At 38.7% G+C, this 21,386-nt stretch overlaps 1 protein-coding gene across 5 annotated transcripts in view; it reads left to right on the top strand.

Annotated features, from left to right (window-relative positions):
• Positions 1-20,686, top strand: part of VCL (vinculin) — a 60,148-nt gene extending 39,462 nt beyond the window's left edge. For 2 of the 5 annotated variants that reach the window (XM_074590924.1, XM_074590921.1), the window contains exons 9-22: positions 775-928; positions 1,917-2,092; positions 3,295-3,485; positions 6,024-6,223; positions 6,717-6,845; positions 7,823-7,972; positions 8,565-8,673; positions 9,680-9,982; positions 10,568-10,692; positions 10,998-11,183; positions 14,157-14,366; positions 16,605-16,808; positions 17,432-17,536; positions 18,151-20,686. In XM_074590924.1, the coding sequence (XP_074447025.1) occupies positions 775-928; positions 1,917-2,092; positions 3,295-3,485; positions 6,024-6,223; positions 6,717-6,845; positions 7,823-7,972; positions 8,565-8,673; positions 9,680-9,982; positions 10,568-10,692; positions 10,998-11,183; positions 14,157-14,366; positions 16,605-16,808; positions 17,432-17,536; positions 18,151-18,297 (2,389 nt within the window). In that variant the 3' untranslated portion in view covers positions 18,298-20,686. Of the gene's footprint in view, positions 1-774; positions 929-1,916; positions 2,093-3,294; positions 3,486-6,023; positions 6,224-6,716; positions 6,846-7,822; positions 7,973-8,564; positions 8,674-9,679; positions 9,983-10,567; positions 10,693-10,997; positions 11,184-14,156; positions 14,367-15,225; positions 15,985-16,604; positions 16,809-17,431; positions 17,537-18,150 lie in introns of those variants that run through there. The other 3 variants (XM_074590923.1, XM_074590922.1, XM_074590925.1) reach the window with 2 other exon arrangements.
• The last annotated feature ends 700 nt before the right edge of the window (positions 20,687-21,386 follow it).

The following is a 21,386-nucleotide window of genomic DNA, read 5'->3' as shown; positions in this document are numbered from 1 at the left end:
CTTTGAATACAAGGAATTTTTCAGCTGCTTATGAGTGTAGTAAATTGTTAAGCTTTAGTGCTCCAACATTGGTTTCTTTATTTTGTTTTAACATTCCTCCCCATCCCCCTAAAAATTCTCCACATGGAAATGGCTGAAAGCGGTTCATTGCAATCCATTAGGGATACAGGTAATGGTTTCATGGTATAATATTTTCTCCTAAATGTTAATGTGTCTTTCAAATTGTCAGAAAAAGCAACACAAGTTAGGAGGTTTTTATTAAAAAAAGGAAAACAGCTTACGCCTCTTCTGACCTAAGTCCCCAGTGAAGTGCAGGAAGTGAGGAAATACAGATTATTTGGAGAACTGTGCTTTGAGTTAACCTTAAGAACAAATTCTTGCCATCACTTTAAATCCATAGACTACCACGCTGTGAAGTGTTGTGACTTGGTGGCAGTCTGTAAATAAGGAGATAACAGGCCTTGCCCTGGGTACTTTAGTGGAACTGTGTCCTCAAATAGCCTTACACTTAAAACATATTTTTTTATTCTGAGGATGCCGAGTGTCAAATTCTGGCAAGGGGAAAATATGCTCTTAGTTTTAAACTCTTCTTGTTATGGTGGTCCTCCTCCAGTTATTTTTGTTTTCCCAGGAAAAAAAAATAATCTGATTAAATACTGTATCTGTTGCAATGAGCTGGGAATGCTCATAAACAGTTTTTGTGGTCTCTTCATTAGAAAAGAGCTTTGTTCGATCCTGAGCTGAATCTGTGATACTTTTTTTTGTCTCGGGCAGAGGACAGGGTGCTACACCCATGGCTATGCAGAAGGCGCAGCAGGTGTCACAAGGTCTGGATTTGCTCACTGCAAAAGTGGAGAATGCAGCCCGCAAATTGGAGGCCATGACAAACTCTAAGCAGGCAATTGCTAAGAAGATTGATGCTGCTCAGGTACCACCAATGATTTCATAAATACTTCAGAATGTGATTACATTACTGCTGTTATACTGAACTATTGTAGTTGTTTGCAAACGCAACACAGTTACTTGTTAGGAAGAACGTGTAGGGAATACTTGCTTTTACACAGAAAAAATCTTAAATTTAATTTACAGGGTGCTGTAATTTTCCTACAGCTTGTGATTTTTTTTTTCCATAACTCCTTTATCATTGCTAAAAATTTCGAGGTTGTGAAATTAAAATGAGGGAACACTCTAAATTTGGATGTAAACTAATCTTATTAAAGAAAAGAGTAGAGGAGTTTCAGACTGCATAGATTTTCCTGTGGGTAAAACCAGAGCCTTTTCCTTGCACTCTGTTTTGGGAGTGGAGTTCAGGATTTAGAACTTCATATTCAGGACAAAAGCAAAACAGTGTTAACGAAACTACTTTTTCTTTTTGTAACCCTTAATTTCCCTCAATGGACAGCCTATTACCCAGTGGTGGTGATGGTTATCAAATAATGAACCTTCTAAATATACCTTACCTAAATGTGTGTATGTAACTATATATATAAATATACATTAATATTTTATATATATCAACTGAAATGATAATGAGACCTTTTAGGAAAAGCTCTGTAGAGCTGCGCACTGTGTGCAAAAGCATATATTTTCATTTTTTTTCCTAAAAGCCAAATCGTGAGTCTTCAAAGGCACTAGTTAAATTTTTCTTCTGAAAATACTGTTGGCAAATGCTGGGGAAAGAGACAATGTAAAATCTTAGGGTAGCTTTCATTTAGTTTGACATCTTTTTCAAAACAGAAGATCTGCCAGACAGTAGAACAAGTTCATGGTATCTAATAAACAGAAATTGCTTTTGAAAAGTATTTTCTGTTAAATACAGTTTTGAAAGCTGTACTGGTATTTCTTTTTGTTTAAAAGCCTCTATAGAAATAATATTACTGTTTATGTTCACTTGTACACAACTTCTTTCTATTAAGAATTGGCTTGCAGATCCTAATGGGGGCAGTGAAGGAGAAGAACATATTCGGGGAATTATGGCTGAAGCAAGGAAAGTCGCAGAATTATGTGAGGAGCCTAAAGAAAGAGATGATATCCTTCGTTCCTTGGGGGAAATCTCTGCTTTGACAGCTAAGCTGTCAGATCTGCGACGACAGTACGTATTAGTTTTATCACCGCTAATTTATTTGAATGACTTCCATTTGCAGTTCAAAGTGCTGATCAAAATCAGAATATTGATGGTTAATTGGGGAATATATTTTCCTCCAAGAGCAGGGAATGGACATCTTATACTTCTGAGTTTCTATCCTGCATTTAGTAAAAATTGAATGTGAAGAATTGTTCAGTTCCCGGGTGGGGGTGAAGAAGCTAACTTTTTAACATGCTTTTAAAAATTTAATTTATAAAATATGGTATCCTTTTTAATGCTTCAACCTAATGATTTGTGTCCCAAAGCCCAACTTGCACTGTCTTCCTCAAAAAAACCCACCAAACCTCCAACAAAAAACCAACACCAAAACCGAAAAAGCAGAGAGTAACTAGACTTGTATTACCTAGAAAATATTTTCTTTCTACTGCCTATGGAATATTTGGCAGGCAGACTGAAGCCAAAAGTGAGCTGCTTTGTACTGTCAAAGTACTTCAAAGGAGGGAGATAATGTGAAATTTAAGCTTGTTTATACAGACAAATGTCATCATTGTTTTTGCTAAGCAGTTTACTAAATGGCAAGGTGGAATATCTATGACTTAAAGCAGTGTCAGTGCTCTAAGAGGTAACCACAAACTACATAAAAGACAAGACTTTCAGAAATTATATTTCTGTATCAGTTTTGCTAAGAGGGTGCTTGAGAATGGAAGTGGAGAAACACTTATTGTACAAACTGTGATCTTTGTCTATGGCCAGTTGCAATATGGAGATAAATATTTTTCTTCATTAGTTAGACACTTTAATCAAGTTTTTCTTGAGATTTAGCTGCTGCAGGTCTTAATGTGCTATTTCTTTTCAAGTTTATATATAGCCTTGGGTCTTTCTGCTTGTAGTCTATGTGGCATTATTGCAGTTACTTGTGAGGCAGCCATGAGTATGAGAAATCAAAGTCACACATCAGAATTATCAATGACAGCACCATGCTTTCCCCCACCTCAGTGCTGTGTTGAACACATGTAATATCCAGTTACCGCAGCAGAGAAGCGTGAGGATTTATGGATGACAGATCTGCATTATTTGCTCTGAAACTCAAGTGTCAAATTTAACCTTATTTAGAAAGATAAAGTACCTTGCATTGTGTGTTCCTGCTGAATTTGGGACTAGCTGTAAATGATCTTTATATGACTATATTTTTTTTTTTCATTCCTTAGTGGGAAAGGTGACTCTCCTGAGGCCCGTGCATTGGCTAAGCAGATAGCTACGTCACTTCAGAATTTACAGTCCAAAACAAACAGGGCTGTAGCAAACACAAGGCCGGTGAAAGCAGCTGTCCATTTGGAGGGCAAGATTGAGCAAGCTCAAAGGTGGATAGACAATCCTACAGTTGCTGATCGGGGAGTAGGTAAGTGGTTCCTTGTGCTCTTCCCCACACAGGGAGCGGGTATTCTGCTTTTTCATTTATGTGTTCTACTTGGCTTTTCTCCCCCCTCTTCCTGCTCATCTTCTAATGACTTGCAATGATGTGGAGATGAATTGCAGTACTTGGAATTTGCAAGTGCTTTCTATTGGAGTCAACAGATTAGTTATGTAGGAATATTTGTCGAATTTGAATTTATACCTACTTCAGGAAATCGAGTAGGTCCTTCAGAGAGGAGAAAAACATTCATAAACCTGACCTAAAAATATCACTTCTTGTATGGTTTCTGGGTTATCTGAGGAGAACGTTACTTAATCACAGAGAAAGGTGATCTGAGAATCCAAGCACGCTATCAGCGGGTATATAATTATGGCTCAGGAGTTGCTTTACTGAGAGCTTATTGTAAACCATTTCTGAAATTTCTTGTTTAGCTGCTTCTGATGCTATTGCAAGTAGGTGGATGAAGCTTGAAAACTGGATTCAGTAGTTTTTTCCATAGCAGTTAGGTCTGAGCAGTGCAACTGATAACAACAAGTGGAAACATGCCTTATAACTGCAAATCTTTAATCCCTCTTTCTCACACCTTTCAGCTTCTGTTGTGTGAATATCTGATGACAGATACTTTAATTAAAAATCTAGTGATGTTGATAGCTTGGACGCTTGTGAAGTGCAAATTTATATGCAATATTTTAAATAGATTAGTGGAGTTCCATGTTTTGACACTTTCTGATAATGAAGAAGGTGGTAGATACGTCTCATGAGATGTTTTGGTAGTGGCTGAAAACCTTCCTAATTTTGATGTTTCTCTTTAACATAGTAACCTGTGAGGCAGTTGTCTCAAAAAAGCACAAAACCTAAACTTAATTTTTATTATTCTTAATTGAAAAGAAACAAAGGTAACCTAAATCCCCCTTGAAGTCTGTAAGTGCCTAGTTAATCATGAGGCTTGCGTGCATACTGAAAGCTTGCTGAAGGAGCTGAAGGTTCTCAACAATGATTAAGTTCTGGAGTATATATCCAATTGCTGGAGTAATACGTATGGCAAAAATGAGTGTAGAAGTGCAAGATGTGGCATGTCCTGTAACTTGAATGGTTCTAGTTTAATAAAAAAATTCTAGTTGTAACATGATGTCACTATACAACTTTTTTCATTTAAATGTCTCTCACTTGCATTGGCACTTGGCAGGGTGCTTATAGGAGAGGTATATTAAGATTATAAATCAGATTCATGCTCTCTTCTGTCTGGACAGCACTTCTGTTAAAATTTGGGCTGATATTTTCAGTACTACAATAATGTGAAAATACTTCAGTGTTCTCTGCAGTAGTAACGACGGTGTCACAAGTAACGGTGCGTTTGCAGTTATCCCAGAGTAGTGCTTCAACTCAAACTGAATTTTGAAGTAACAAGGCAGGTTGTGTATTTTATAAACATGTGAGCCACTTTGGTAGTGTTAGCTGCTACAAATACTTATAACATGCAGTCATATTATGAATTACCCTGGCAAAGTGATGGCTTAAGTAATTGTAATTGGCAGATACAAACTAGGCAAGTTGTATTGAAATACTAAACTGGTGTGTGAAGTGTACTTGCTTGGCTGCACTTGACTGACGCAAGACAACAATTAAAAAACATCTTGGGACATTCCAATAGCACTAAACTTAGCTACACTAATAAGCTTTCTAAAATGATGGTGACAGTGCTGAGTGATTCTTGGATAGTCAGGTCCTGTGATAACTTCCTTCTAAGCAATTTTGAGCTTGATCATGAATTTGGATTACTTGTGTGTTAGCATTGGCTTAAAATGATTCTTCAGTAGGTCTTTAAAGGACTTACTATATGATCACTTCTTATAAAAGAATAATACTATTGTATTATTGAAAGAACAGAGGAATATATTCTTGTGAAAGAACAGGAAGCTTCTGTAAGTGAATGAAGGAAATCACCCATGCTAAAAATAATTTTTTTCCAGAAAAACTTTCGACACACTGGGGAGGCTTTGTAAGGTGTTGGGGTTTTTTTCCCTCCCCCATCCTGGACACTTGACACTTCTTACCCATGACTTCTGGAATCCTGGGAAGAGGGTATTCTGCTTTTTCATTGATGTTTTCTACTTGGCTTTTCTCACCCTCTTCGTGCCTCTAATGTCTTGCAGTGATGTGTAGATGAATTGCAGTACTTGGAATTTGCAAGTGCTTTCTATTGGAGTCAAGAGGTTAGTTATGTAAGAATACCTGACAGCTGTAATGGTTAACTTCTGTCAGGCCACCCTAGTTAAAAAGGATGCATCTTTAGCCAGAGCTGCTGTAATAAGCAAAAAGAAACTGGTGAGAGTTGAATTCCTCTGTGGGTCTGAATTGCAATTACTCAGTGATAAACTGCAGAAGATTCTTTCCATTACCTAGAAAGGTGTTTTTAAAAACTCAAGAATTCTGAAGTGTCGCTTGCTTCATGGTGCCTCTGAGTTATGCTTTCAATGTTTTGTTCCACTGTATGGTAACGCAACATGACTTCTTCCACTGTAGGCCAGGCAGCAATTCGGGGTCTGGTTGCAGAAGGTCGTCGTTTAGCCAACGTCATGATGGGACCTTACCGTCAAGACCTGCTTGCCAAATGTGACCGTGTAGACCAACTGGCTGCTCAGCTAGCTGACCTCGCAGCAAGAGGGGAGGGAGAATCTCCTCAGGCCAGGGCAATTGCTGCTCAGCTTCAGGACTCACTGAAGGTAAGAGTCTGCCCTTGTGCAGTGAAGCACATGATACGCTGAAGTATTTGCACTCATCTGGTAAAGTGCTTCTGTGTGGGAGGCATCAATAAAAACAAAAGTGCAGCAAGAAACGTGTTGGTTTAGCTGAGATGTTAAAGCAAGCTTTCTACAAAGGCTTTGATAACACGCCATGGGGATTGATTCCAAATGAACAATTCAGAATCAAAATTGAAGTCTCATTTTAAAATAAAATAGTACGCTAGCGTTGCAAATTTGAGGGGCAAGATCTCGTGCTGTTCATCACTTCAAGGAGTGGTATGTAAGGTTCTTGTATTTCAAATTATGTAAAAAGGGATTCATTGATCGTGCTTTTAAGATAACTTTATTTTAATGGCTGCTATTGTAATGTGCTCTTTTTTTTTTTTGCAAGAAGAGATTTTATGGGATTTGAATCCCTAATTTTTAACATTCCTGTATCACATGCTAATAATCTTCCTTTTTTTTTTTTAAGGATCTTAAAACACGGATGCAAGAGGCAATGACCCAGGAGGTTTCTGATGTTTTTAGTGACACCACAACTCCTATTAAATTATTAGCAGTGGCAGCCACTGCTCCCTCTGATGCTCCCAATAGAGATGAGGCAAGTATACCTGGGTGGTCTTTTTCCCATGTGAAGCTTCAGTAATTGTTTAATTTTACCTGAATTTGTATTTTGAAAAATGAATCAGGAGTTATTTTACAAGCTTGTCATACATGCTTATTTTTGCCATGCAAATCTCTCTGGACTCTTAGAGACTGCAAATTGTGCTGTATATCCCTGGAAACTGTATTGTTCCTGACTTCAATAAATGGCAAAGATTTCCCCCTGTGATGTTTATACCATGTTGCCTTCAGCATGCTAAAAATTATTGTGCAAAAATCACCGACACACTAGTTAGTGGATTGTATAACTCGACATTATATAAGCTGATTAAAATAGTCAAATTCATGCAACAGATCAGTCAATGGATTTGACTTGTTCTCTTGTTGGATGTTTCCTGTACTTCAGAGCTACTGTCTGCATGTGAGGTATCTAAAACTCTGTGTCTGGCAGCTCTGTTTGGCAAGTTGATTTGAACATGATCAAAATGATTCCCAAGGCCAAGGGGAATTTAGCTTTATGACAGGATAGCTTTTTGTGAAAGTATTCTCTGCCTTGAATAACTAACTATGGAAGGAGGGGATTTTTTTTCAATACAAAGCTTCAGTTTTTAGGGTCAAACCCTGTCCTTATCTTCCAAATATAATTACTTTTGATTAATTCCAATGAGCTAAAATAGTTTTTGACACAGTATTTGTTACAGCAGTAGTCATCAGGAAATAGTGTACTTAATACCTCAAAGCTATAAAATACGGTAGTGTCCTTTGTTGCCCAAATGAGTTAGTAAAGAAGAAAGTCCAGAAATGTAATGAATAAAAAAATAAAACCGCTTCTAAGCTTTTGCGTCCTCTTTCATCCTCTCAGATGAATTAAGTTTGGATATTAAGGTGTCTCTGGTATTTGACACTTTGAAGAAACAGTGTATTCTGTTACGGAAGTTAGGCTTGTTTAAATGGTTTTTCTCTTCTGACAACTAGGTGTTTGATGAAAGAGCAGCAAACTTTGAAAACCACGCTGCCAGGCTGGGAGCTACAGCAGAAAAAGCAGCTGCAGTCGGAACTGCGAATAAAACTACTGTGGAGGGCATTCAAGCAACGGTGAAATCAGCAAGGGAACTTACCCCACAGGTTTGCTTCCTTCGTCTCAAAGGGCTGGGGGTGGCTTCTGTGCAATTTTCTTTATGCCTCTGCTATCCGTGAAAGATGTTAATACCAGCAAGGAACATAGTGCTGACACTATTAAAAGAGGAATGGCAAATATTTGTGTATATGGTACCAAGTAGAACAAACTGATTAAATGACTTGTCTTACTCTTCAACTTCTGGACAGAAGTGTTAGCGACTTACCCTTAAAACAAAATTACTGTGAGGCTTAGTAAAAGTGTAAGTGGAAAAAATGCTCTTTGAATTTTTTTCCAAATTAAACTTCCCTCTAAAATTTTGGTAGAGTAATAAGTATTGTACTTTAGTGCTTTCACAAAGTGTTTTTAAGATACGTTAGCATGTAATTGAAGTTCTGGGGAAAAAAAGTACTTGTGTCACCAAATTCCAGAAGCACTGTAAATCTTCGAGCAGTTAGATGTTGAACTAGAATGAATGAACTAGTATTCCACATGAGGAGCTACACATCCAGTCCTGAAAAAACAAATGCATTTTCAAGAACATGTGTGATGTCACTATATACTCATACTTCCATAATTAAAAATGTTTTCCATTGGCAGGTAGTATCAGCTGCTCGTATCCTCCTGAGAAATCCTGGAAATCAAGCTGCTTATGAACATTTTGAGACGATGAAAAACCAATGGATTGATAATGTAGAAAAAATGACAGGTGAAGTAGGAGTTTTTGTTGAAGATTATATTTGTGGCTAACTAGCTGCTATAGGTTTCCCCCACCCCCCCGCTCCATTCCTGTTTGGAGTGATGAAACATGCATAAATGGCTAATTAAAAATAAATTAGGAGAAGTGGGAATGTGCTCTCTGACTCCAGAAATATGTATGAGTTACAGTATAAAAAAATAACTTGCTTCATATCGTTAATTCTGAGCTGCAGGGGAGCAAATTCAGCTTTAATTCTTTTGTGGGAAAACAGAAATATCAATGCTTTTTATTGCAACTGCCATCCTAGCAGTATATCCCTGTAGCAGCCTGAGGGTTTTGTGCATAATTTTGGCATGTTGAGTGAGGACAGATAGTTAAGTGGGGGTAAGAAAACATGTTCAAAATGATGTAACAGCTTGGTGAAAGCAGGGAATAAAGCAAAGCGACTGATGTACTAAATCTTGCTGAGACACTTAAATGTTTCAGTCCTTCCAAAGTGCAGATCTTTTACACTGGTCTGCACATTTCCTGACTGTATACTACCTCCTTCTCCATCCCCGTAATTAAATTGTGGGCATTTTAAATCTTAGTACCTTGACACTATATGACCCTTAAGCGAAAGCACAGCCAGGGGGATATTTGCTTTTGATTGAATGGGAGAGGTACAAAAAGTACTGAATATGCTTAAAGAAATTTGGTGGGAGGAAGGAGTGTCTGCTGCGTATGCTGTGTAAGCCAGTTCTTGACTCAAGTAACATTCCACGGTAGATACGTAAAAGGTTGAGATGTCATTAGTGGGAGCAAGCCTGACCAAGGGTACTGTGATAGACGTACCGCATAATCAGAAGTAAAACTACAGTAATACATTTGGTCTGATTCCCATGTCCCCTTCCACCCCTCCCCACCCCCCAGTTTGGAAATACTTACTTTTCTTGTTGTGAACAGTCTCTGGAATACCAAATATCCCTTTCCGCAGATGAAACTAGAATATTAATGTGTTGAACTTTTATTCTAGGGTTGGTGGATGAAGCCATTGATACTAAATCTCTGTTGGATGCATCGGAAGAGGCTATTAAGAAAGATCTTGATAAATGTAAAGTTGCCATGGCCAACATGCAACCTCAGATGCTGGTAGCTGGTGCCACCAGCATTGCTAGACGAGCAAACCGCATCCTACTGGTAGCGAAACGGGAGGTTGAAAATTCAGAAGACCCTAAATTCCGTGAGGCAGTTAAAGCAGCCTCTGATGAGCTGAGTAAAACTATATCACCAATGGTAATGGACGCTAAAGCTGTGGCAGGCAACATTTCTGATCCTGGTAAGGATTCAGTAAGCTGATTACAAATGTATTTTTGACTGGCTGAAGATGATGTGAAGTAGTGCTTATTTGGTCTTGTACAGCTGTGTATCCCCTTTTATGCAAGTTCTGTGTACGCTTAAATCCCAGAATGGTGAAATCAATGTCACACCACTAACTGCTGAATCCTGCTCTTTTAAAATGCAGTCCAAGACCTTTGTCACGTTCAAGGGAAAGGGATTCAGTGTTCCAGTTTATTATGTGATTTCATAATCCTTATTAGAAGTATTTGTTACTAGTTATCAGTAGTACTACTTTATATAAGAAAATATCACATGACTTCTTTTATTCTAAAAGCTGTTTTGGGAATTACTTTGGCTAATTGATAGTGACTGTTACTCAGCCTAGACTTTGTTTTGTTCCTGTTGTGCTTAACATTTCAAACATGTAAATTCACTGTAAACAATTTGGTAGTTTTTAAACATCTTTTTGTCACAGATATAAGTGTACTCGGCACAGTGCATTATAAAAGTAATTTTTTTGGGTAGTATTGCAGTTTTAAGTGTTACAGAATGCTGTTAAACCGGTAATGGGATTTTTGTTCAGGTTTGCAGAAGAGTTTCTTGGATTCTGGATACAGAATTCTGGGAGCTGTGGCCAAAGTCAGAGAAGCCTTCCAGCCTCAAGAACCAGATTTCCCCCCTCCTCCTCCTGACCTTGAGCAGCTTCATGTAAGTGCAGCAGTTTGTGATACAATACGCAGTTGTCACTGACGACGTGTGGATTGCATGCTGAAATTACTTCAGTATATCTTTATTCCTTAGAAATAAAATGCATTGTCTGGCCAGCCATACGTACAAGTAGCTGTAAGTCTAAAAAATACCAATCCAGCTTTCAAAAGAAGAGATTAAAACATGGTGTTTCCTTTAACAGAGTGCACTTGAAAAACTGGCAAAAGGCATGAGCTCAGTTGAGTACCCATTACTCACCCTGTGTACTGTTTCATTGCACTGAAGGAGATTTTTGCCTTTCTTAGCTGACTGATGAGCTTGCTCCTCCAAAACCACCGCTTCCAGAGGGTGAGGTTCCCCCACCCAGACCACCACCACCTGAAGAAAAGGACGAAGAGTTCCCAGAGCAGAAGGCAGGAGAAGCTATTAATCAGCCCATGATGATGGCTGCTAGGCAGTTGCATGATGAAGCCCGGAAATGGTCTAGCAAGGTAAGAACTTGTTATGTGTGTCTCGTGCCAAAAGGAATATTTTTTTAATTTCTTTTTTTAGGATCAGTGTGTTTGGTCCAAAGTCAGCTGCCTCAATGACAAAGCATAGTCTTCTATAGACCAAGTAGTAAAACCACTGCCAGAGGAGGAATTTAAAACCCTTTCAAGTTCGGAGTAAGCTAGGGTCAACTGTTCTAATGCTCAGAATTGCTGGGATGCTTTATTAACATACCTCTGAACACAAATGTGCCTTGTGTGCTAAGCTGTTTGTGATCCTTGATACGAGTATTGCCTGGAGAGCCACTAGTGGTTGTGCCTTTCTAGGCTGACAAGCTGATGGATTGCTATATTTAAGTGACTTTGAAAAGTCTGTATGGATGTTGCAGATGCCAGCTGCAGGAATCATGAGCTGGTTTGGCTTAATTTTGGAAGGAGCTGCAAGTTACTTCGTCGTTAATCTGGTGCATTTATGATTGGAAAAGTGACCATATATAGATGGCCTTATCTCATTCTTTTTTGCAGTGAGTCACGCTCGCTATTATGGCCAAAATCCTTCATTTCCTTACCACTTCAGTGCTACGACAAAGCAATGTGAATTTGTCAGTCTTATAAATGCTAATATAATTTTTTTGCTTTCCCTTTTTTTTTTTCCACAAAGAGCCACATTTTTCCTCTGGCAGCAACTGAGTAAGAACTTTAGAGATTTAGGCTTCTGCAGGTATAAATTAAAGGTCAGAATTTGGGTTTTAAAACCTCCACTACTTTTCCCCACCAAATGGGATGCTGAATGAGAAGATAAACTCGAATAGCTTACAGAGTCAACTTTAGTGCTCTGTGCTTAAGGTTCATCTGTTTTAGAAGTACAGATAAAATACAAAAGAAGTCCTACAAATCCATTTCAGTGTTTCTTCCATAAAATGAAAAGCTCTGTTTCCTCCCATGCTTATGGATATACCAAATACATATTTATATTACTAAAGGGGTAGTATTGGAATAGATTTGTCATCTCAGAAGGTAGTTTTGAGGCCAAAAGCTTTAATTTCAGCTTCCTAAAGGTGTTTTGATGTTTGAATCCCAAAGTGGTAACTTAACAATACAGAGTAGCTAATAAAATTCTTTTACTATAGACATACTAAATTATCTATATACTATATACATTCTAAATTAAATAGTGCAACTGTTAAAATATTTATTTATCAAAGCCAAGCAGCAGACTTTAAAACTGCTTGCCGATTATGAAAGAGCTCTAAGCTCTTTAAAAAGTGTCTTTAGATTATAAAACACTATTTTCATTGCTGTTTCTTTAATTTGACACCAACAAAGCAGTAAGTTAGCCTAGCATTTGTCCTTCTAATACTTTAAGTCCCATTTTAGCAATAAGAGTAAAGGTATTCTGACAGTGTGGTTTTGGGGAAGAAGTTTTAAAAACATTTTTGTAGTCTCTGAAGTCATTTATTGGGTGGAAGTGATGGACAGTGCTACTGTGGAATATGGGTTAGACCTGAGAAGACAGAAATACAAGATCTTGCTCATACAAAATCACAATAGACTCTGTGTCAACTCTCTTCTGCTTTTTTGCCCAATTGCATTAGTCTGCTGGTACTTTACCATGTGTTACGCAATGCGGGGGGACAAGTACTTAGTCTTTGTAAAATTTTGATAACATTCTTCATTCTTATAAGGTTTTAAAATCAATTTGTTTTTCCTCTTTTACGCTTCACTGAGTGGATTCTGGGCTTTTATGTACTCCATTTTTCTCATGGAGCACAAAACAAATGCTGCCTAATGTTTTAGCTTTCCCTGCCTTTCCCCCTCACTTGGATAAATCAGAAAATGAGGGATATTTGGAAACTCTTAATTAGGTTCAGAGTTAAATAGAAGCTGTCTTTGAAGATGAGTTGATTTGGCACTATATAAAAGATTCAACTTCCTTTCAAAACTTCTGTGTATTTTCTTTGGTGTAGATGTTTGGTTTGTTTTTTTTTTCCTATAAAAGGCTGTCTCTTAAACAAAACACAGTTGAAAATGTGTAGGGTTTGGTAAGGGTAATTTTGACTTTATCACACTTGGCTTTAGTAAAAAAAATACAGCTAGTAAATGTGGAGAATATTTTTGTATTGAAATGCTGCTGTATTACAAATGCCTGTATTGTTATACTACTTACCTCTTCCTTGTGATCTACCCTAACACAATATATTTGCTTGAATCCTTTTTTTTTTTTTAAGGTAATGGATACAACATATTGTGGCAAAACAGTATCATATGCTTCATAATCCTCTTATTCTAATTCTGTTCAATCTTTTTTTTAAGAACTGTAGTATTCACAGCATTCATAACATTCAGTATCACCTCTTCTTTTCATAACCCCGGTTTTGTTAATTTTCATGTTATTTGTGGTACTTTGATACTCACTGCTACAGTGTCCCCCACCCCACTTTCTTCCTTTTTTTTTCCCCTCCCCCCTACAGCAGGCAGTGTCAGTGGTTTTTCCGTGATCCTGCTTCTGTCTCTTCTTACCACATATATGTGAATGGGCTTCCATACAAAGCTTTCCATCTGCACAAATACCGCAGTCATCAGCTGCTGTGCCTGCTTCTATGCAGTCAAAATGGCTTTCATTGAAACAGAAAATCCATTCATTTCACCGTTGTCTTGCCAGAAAAATGTTGTTCTGCAAGTCAGCCTCTGTCTGTAGAAACTGTATGCTCATGTGAAAAACGTTGCTGCATCTTTGAATTGTAACGTCTTAATATTTTTGGTAACTTTGGTTCACAGGTGAAATGTTTGTTTCCTCTGCTAATCTTGTGTTCCTTCCCCTTCCCTCTGACCTGATCCTAGAGCTGTCTTGCCAGATCCTGAGAGACCAAGAGGATGATTTGGTCACTAAAACAGCTCAGTTCATGCTCTTCTACCAAATCCTGCTTCTTGTACTAACTGTCCCCTGTTTCTCCACCCTTGCTGCCACCTGCAAAGCCTGATGTGACTGTGATTAATGAAGCGGCTGAGGCTGGTGTAGATGTAGATGAGGAGGATGATGCAGATGTTGAATTCACTCTCCCCTCTGACATTGAAGATGATTACGAGCCTGAGCTGCTGTTAATGCCAACCAATCAGCCTGTTAACCAGCCCATTCTGGCTGCTGCTCAGTCTCTACATCGGGAAGCAACCAAGTGGTCTAGTAAGGTACTCCCGAGTCTCCCGGGGACTGATCCGTGTGCATCCAGCCATTTGGAACGCTGACACACTTGCATCACTCTTGATCCCTGCCAGGCCCCGCCATTCTGAATGAATAAGTGTGTCTGCACTTCATTTTAAGGACTGAGAGTGGCTTCACAAGTTTGCTAGATCTGTTTGTCACTGCTGGATTGAAGCTTGATTTGGGTCACTTATTAATATTTAAAGGCTTTCTCTCCCTTTGCATCTGCCTGTTCTTTGTTATGGCAGTTTTCAAATTGTAGTAGGGGTTGCCTTCCCTCCCCCCCATTCTTTTTTCCATTCATTTGGGCTGCCTGGGAAGCCATGGTTAATGGTTTCTAATGACTTCCAGATACAGCAGAGTATACAGCATTCGAGAAGTCATTTAATGTGTCTATTGTGCTTTGCCTCCCTCGATGCCATCCATTAGAATACCTTCCAACAAGGAATGGCTTTGTATGGCAGTGTTCATGGAAGAGGATGGACCGACTGACTGCTGGCTTGCACTTGGCTGTATTGCAAATGCTGGTCTTGAGAGAATTCGCTTAGGAAGAAGCTGCACTGAATGCTGTTAGCTGCTGAATTGAGATTGTGTTTTCATGAAACCAGTGGAAATCTAACGTGAGGTTCAGACGCTCACAAGTAGCCTGTCTCTTCTGTCTAAGCACAAATGTTTGCAAGACTGGTCACTTTTTATAGCATGCTGCAAAGAATAAGGTTGGTGTCCCATAACAAGGCTTAGGGGTGTGTGTGGATGTTTATGTATGTGTGTGTATATATTTACATAGCTAGATATACTAAACTATTTTAATAAAAAGGGCTTTTAAAATGTTCTTGTCCTTTTCAGATTCTGATGCTTGGATAACTTGTTAGAGGGCTTCGTAAATGACACTGGTCCTAATTTCTTGATCCCTCCTACGTGAAAACATGGAAAAGCTTTGTGTTATGCTGTTTGCATCCTAACTGGTTATAGTAGCAAATTGTTTAGCTCTTAGGTCATGGTAACAAATAGTTGAGCTTTTTGTGTCACCTGTATCTGTAAAATATCTGGGATATCTTCTTGAATTTGCTGATAGCGAGTCATGGAAGTATGTGCACAGGGCTAGAGATTACATTTGCTAAATTGGGCTCTCTTTGCTGTGTACTCTTTGCTCCGAACTTCATCAGTCATTAATTGTGGAATTACACTGAGGAAAGAGCATGCTAATACTTAAACTTACTCTGCTAATATTTCATCCACACAATAGGAATGCTTCATGGCACCAAATAATTCACTTCTGTCTAACAACTTTCTACAAAGTTGAATCTGAATATACTAACAGACTACTAACAGTCCATCATCTAGATCTGCTTTTTCTTGCACTAGGTTTCTCTCTGGAACAGTGTATAAGAAATGGTTTTGCCTTGGTCATACTTAATTCACCTGTTTCAGATATTTCTCAAGTATTTCTGTGACTGTAATTTTGATGTACAAGAAATCTGGATTTTAATGTAAGAAATAACACTAGATTATCTTTTGAAATACCATGTCCTTCTCTCCTGGAAGCTTTACTTTAAAGGGAGAGATTTTGTCAAAAAAGAAGACTTATTTTCAAGGAATAACTTTAAAAAAATAAAAAGAAAAAAAAAAGTAATAGTTGCATCTCATTTCCATATTACCTGTGACAAAAGTTCTGTATGTTACAGATTTTCTTCCACTTCTGCTTTTATCCATTCATCCAATCCTAGCAGTATAGCAGCAGAGCTCATGCTTTAACAACTTCAGTTTCAGATGCCACTGAAAATTTTATGCTCAACTGTTATGACTACTGTATTTAACTTAGTGCTATTTGGTTTAACAAGCTATTTAGCACACTTTCTTTAATTTAAAAGTTGTTTTTTTTTTTTTTTGGGAGGGGGAAATCTGGAATTTCAAAGGCTAATAACATGCTTTATCTTAAAACCTAGCCAGCAGAGCAGTAACTCTCATTCCATGGACAAACTAACACTTTTCTTACCACTTCTTTTCCAGTTTTGAAGCAAACTTTTTTCCTGAGTGTTAGGAAGAAAAGTGTCAGGAACATATAATGTAGTACAGATCTTCCCTGTTCCTTGAAGAAACCTCTTCTGTGTTCGCAAATAGCCTTTCTTGCAAGGGTTGCTACCAAAACGTAGACTGCTGTTTGGTCATGACTTCTGTGAAGCTTCTGTCCTGGCACGAACGCTGACTTGTGTTGTTCTCTTCAGGGTAACGACATCATTGCTGCTGCTAAACGAATGGCGCTTCTAATGGCTGAGATGTCGCGCCTGGTGAGAGGAGGGAGTGGAAACAAGCGTGCCCTTATTCAGTGTGCAAAGGATATTGCTAAGGCCTCGGATGAAGTCACTCGACTGGCCAAAGAGGTGGCAAAGCAGTGCACCGACAAGCGCATCAGAACAAACCTCTTGCAGGTAATGAGTTCACCTGTAAATGCCTCAAATACTTCTTCATTTATTCCGCTCTTAATGTGCGAGCGCAGGAGCTGTGGCAGTAAATCACGCATCTTTCCTTACCTTGTAAAGTTTTGTCAAGTTCTGTGTCTGTTTTTAGATACCATGGTCGTACGTACTCTGTAAAGTCAGGATTTGTTTACAGATGAGTGGAAGATGCTGGTGCCTAAAGAGGTTTTGAAAAATCCTGTGCTGTGAACACTGGTCTGTTCTAAGCCTCCATTGCTTTGTGTTTCATCTCCTCATTCCTTTGTATCAAAGAATAGTTGTGGAAATATAACACTCCTTAGTTTTTCAGTCACAGCCAAATACAGATCCTCCCATTCCTACACAAGCAGACCCTTGAGGAATGTCTGGAGGAAAGGAAAAATGTTGGCTCCATCCCAAAAATGCCTTAAGCAAGCAAAATAAGATTCAAGTATCCTTACCAATACTTGTCAGAAAGTCTCGACAGTTATAAGATCCCGTCTATGCTTATTCCCTATCTAAGAGTAAAACAAAATCAAAAAGTTTATCTGAAAAGACAACAGATAATGTTTGGGTTCAGTTTACAGTGTGAAGTGTGTTTTATCTCTGTTCCATAGGTCTGTGAGCGAATCCCAACCATCAGTACACAACTCAAAATTCTTTCCACCGTCAAAGCTACCATGCTGGGCAGAACTAACATCAGCGATGAAGAGTCGGAACAGGTAAGAGGTGTAAAAAATTGATGGTAGCGTGGAATTGTTGATCGGTTCTATAGGGAAGAATATACGACATGTAATATCAGACGTGTTGTGGGAACTCAATGCTTGGAAGCTTACCTCGGCTGTTTAGTAAAGATAATTTTAGTATTGCACCTCGGTTTCTGGCTCAAAAGCTACGGTATAATAGAGGAATATCAATCCTTCCCAAGCCAAAAAGCTTCTCTGGTTCAAATTTTTATATGAACAACTTCTCAATCTCCTTGACTTCACAGTAAAAAGCGAGCTAATGAGCTTGCTTCTACAAATGCGGCAGGTTTGACATTGGAGGAGTATTAGCACCCTCTGGTGGATCGTAGTGAGAATATTTTATTCTTCGACACTACGTTTTCATTCAGGTTTTGCACAAATATATAGTGAGAAATGGGAAAGTCTTGTCATGAGTCAGGGTAACACTTGCTGGTTTCCAGTGGCCAGTTGTTTCGTTTTTCATAGTAAATGAAAGTCCGCAATCGAATGACTTAATGCCTGTGCTGGGGGTTCTCATACATAATGGGTTTCCACGCTGCTGTTCTCAACGTGGCAGTTACTAATACATTTGACATTTTCCTTCTTGACAGGCAACGGAGATGTTGGTTCATAATGCCCAGAACCTCATGCAGTCTGTGAAGGAAACTGTGAGAGAAGCTGAAGCCGCATCCATTAAGATAAGAACAGACGCTGGATTCACTCTTCGCTGGGTCAGAAAGACCCCATGGTATCAGTAAACACTTGCCACATAAGTATTGTTTTCTGTAACATAAAATGCCTTTTTTTGGAAACAGAAGAGATATATTAACAGCAAAAGGTGCTGTATACATGAGCTTAAGATTAGCTTATGCTAATGGCCCATTCTAAGGGTATGAATTACATGAGAATGCATTTCAAATGTCTTCGGAACGCATTTGATATCAAACACCTCAAAACTGCTTCCAACAGTAGACAGTTCTTATCCTTTTTTTTTTTCTTTGAAGATTCTCTTCATGAATTCTGTACTGCAGAAGCACATTTCATTTATGCACTGTATATTCCAGTAGTTTCCATGTAATGATATAAAACATGGACCTCACTTTAAGCTTGTGTTGAGAGTCTAGGACACTATTGGTTACCTGGCAGTTTTTTTAGGGACAATCATTGATATAGAAACACTCAACTTTTCAATAGGATTTTAGCTGGCTGTTTTTAAACCATACAGAAATGATGGAAGGTGTGGGGTTTTTAATTAAAAGGAGGGGGGGGCATGTCAGCAGAATAGTTGTAAACTAAGGATTAAAATTCCATCTCCAAAATGATATTTTTTTGCTTTTGATTTTTGCCTGGCAACAGAACTTTAACAAAAACTGGAGCTGTCTTTGTCACCCTCCTGTCACCCTGTAGGTCGGCATTCCAGAATTCTCGTGCTGTACTGACATGCTTTGCAGTGTATGTTAGTGGCACACTGTCGACAGCTTGAGTCACGGCTGGAGACCTTAAATCACGGAACTCACTCTTTCTTGCTCAATTCAGTAATGTATTGAGATGAAAAATCCTGGTTCTCTTAAGCTAGCTGTGTGTCTAGGGCCAGCAAGTGCCCCATGCTGGCTCTTTCCTTTTGAAAACTGAATGAGCACATGCAGTTATTCTTTTTTTCCTCCTCTTTCCATCTAATGTTATTCCATCCGCTCAAGATGGAAATTAAAAGATAAAGATATTAGAAGAGACCTTTTTCCTCACTGCCCTGGTTTCCAATGACGCATAAGCTTTTTGAAACCCAGGCACTGCAGGGACACGAAACCCTTTTCAGGCAGTCTGATGGCTACCAGCAAGAGGTGGTTCCTAATGCTGAACACACTAGGATATTTTTACTGGTTTTGACGTTTGGAGGCTCAAAATCTTCTTTCGAGTTCTAGTAATAGTGAAGTCAACAAAGTTACTGTATCTTTAAAAAAAACCTAACAAACCCACAACAATGAAACCCCACAAAATCCCCCCACTCTGTTACTAAAATAGACTTGGGATGCTTTTATTCTTCTGTAATTAAACACGCTGTCATAGAGATACATATATATGTACACACACACATTAATTTAATTGCTCCATAGTCTCTTTTGGCATGTGGCAGAAAGGAGAGTGAGTGTGTTAGAATGAGTCTCTGTGCGTTTGCAAGGAACACTTGCAGGTTCCTGCCCAGATCAGCACTCGCCTCGCGCTGCCCTCTTCATCTGCTGGAAATTGATGCAGGATCAAACCACCTTTTAATCAAAGTGCCCTTGTGGAAGAACTGCTCAGTCTTAACAGCTCGAAGAGACACACCGGACAGTCCGCTCTCCTTTACCTGTCTGCAACAGTTATTCTACAGTTGGACTTCCTCCCCTCCACCCCCCTTCATTGCACTGTTATTCAAAAAGGGAAGTTAAACTATATCATTATAATCCATCTGCCTCAAACTGATGCTAGCAAAAGAAAGCATGTGCTCGCCTTTCATTCACTCCTTGCGCCTGCGTATTGTGAAATACGCGGTACTTGGGGTCTTTTCCTCAGTTTTCTCTTCCTGCAGTTACCTGGAAGAGGAAGGAAGGGGTGCCGGAGCCTTAACCTGAATGTCTCGCATTTGGTTGGTTTATACCAGATCTTTAACATAATTGTAATGTAGTAATTTCTATTTAATAGTAAATAACACTGAATAGGTAGGGGTTATTTTTAAGGTATTTTCTAAATAGTCTTCCTATATTACTTTTCGATGCTCCTCACGTTTCTTCCCCCCCCCCCCCAGTTCAGGCTTCTCTGTGAGATTTTGGTTTTTTTTTAGCGTCACTGTTTAGTTGCTTGACTGATATTAATGCAATATTACTAATGCCTTTAATACATAATTGTTTATGCCAAAGATCACTTTTTGTTTATCGAGGAATGTTTGTAGGAAAGTTATGAGTCATGGTTGCCTTTGATATTCTTCCAGAATGTTTGCTATAAGCTCTTAAACTGTTTTGTAGAAGCTGAAATACTCGTCCAGCTTATGCAATGGCTGCTTTTTTGAACACTATTGGTCTTCGGACCCGAAATGCAGCAAAAATTTGCAAAAGACCATGAATGTCACTTAGAAATGTTTTACCACTATAAAACTTTGTTTATAAACCAAAATGTATTGTATAGTCTAATGTTTTCAACCTTTCTTTGGTTCTGTTAAAACAATAAAAATGCATTTGTACAAACGTCAGCTCGTGAGTGTTAATGCCAAGGGAGCGGTGGAGAACACTGCAACAACGAGAGGAGCAAAAAGCCGAAGCACCAGAAATACTAAAGCCAAAGAACAGTGGTTTCTACATATTCTGAACAAAAAAGTGCAAAGTTCCTCATCAGCAGGAGATTAAAGCAAGTTGTTTGTCTTTCATGCCCATAAAATGAATAATTAAGGAACTTATTGGAAGCTGTGGTCCAGTGGGTGAAAGCAGGAGTTTTTCCAGAGGCCTGATGGTCGTCTGTTCCTGTAGCACTGAACAAGGTTCTGGAAACTTGAAACGAGATTTGCCTGATCCTGTCAATAAGGGAAGAACTGCTGCTCTGGCCAACACCTCATTTATCTGAACTTTACTTCACAAATTGAATGGAAGGGCGATTAGCATGGAACCACTGTCCTGTTCCTTTCACTTCTTCACAGTAAAAACCTCTTACAAACACTTTTTCTTGCTAAAAATTTCTACCAGCACACATAATGTTCCAACTTTGTGGAACCAACATTTATTGGTGCTGTAGGGACCAAACACAGTCCCACAGTGCTGGAAGGCATCTTGGGTTTAGTAATAAAAGGTAAACTTTGGATTTCATACTGTTCACCCAGTTC

Source organism: Larus michahellis, chromosome 6 (assembly GCF_964199755.1).
Source record: "Larus michahellis chromosome 6, bLarMic1.1, whole genome shotgun sequence".
Taxonomy (NCBI): Eukaryota; Metazoa; Chordata; class Aves; order Charadriiformes; family Laridae; genus Larus; species Larus michahellis.
The sequence above is the reverse complement of the archived record's forward strand: the minus strand, read 5'-3'. Positions and strand labels throughout refer to the sequence as shown.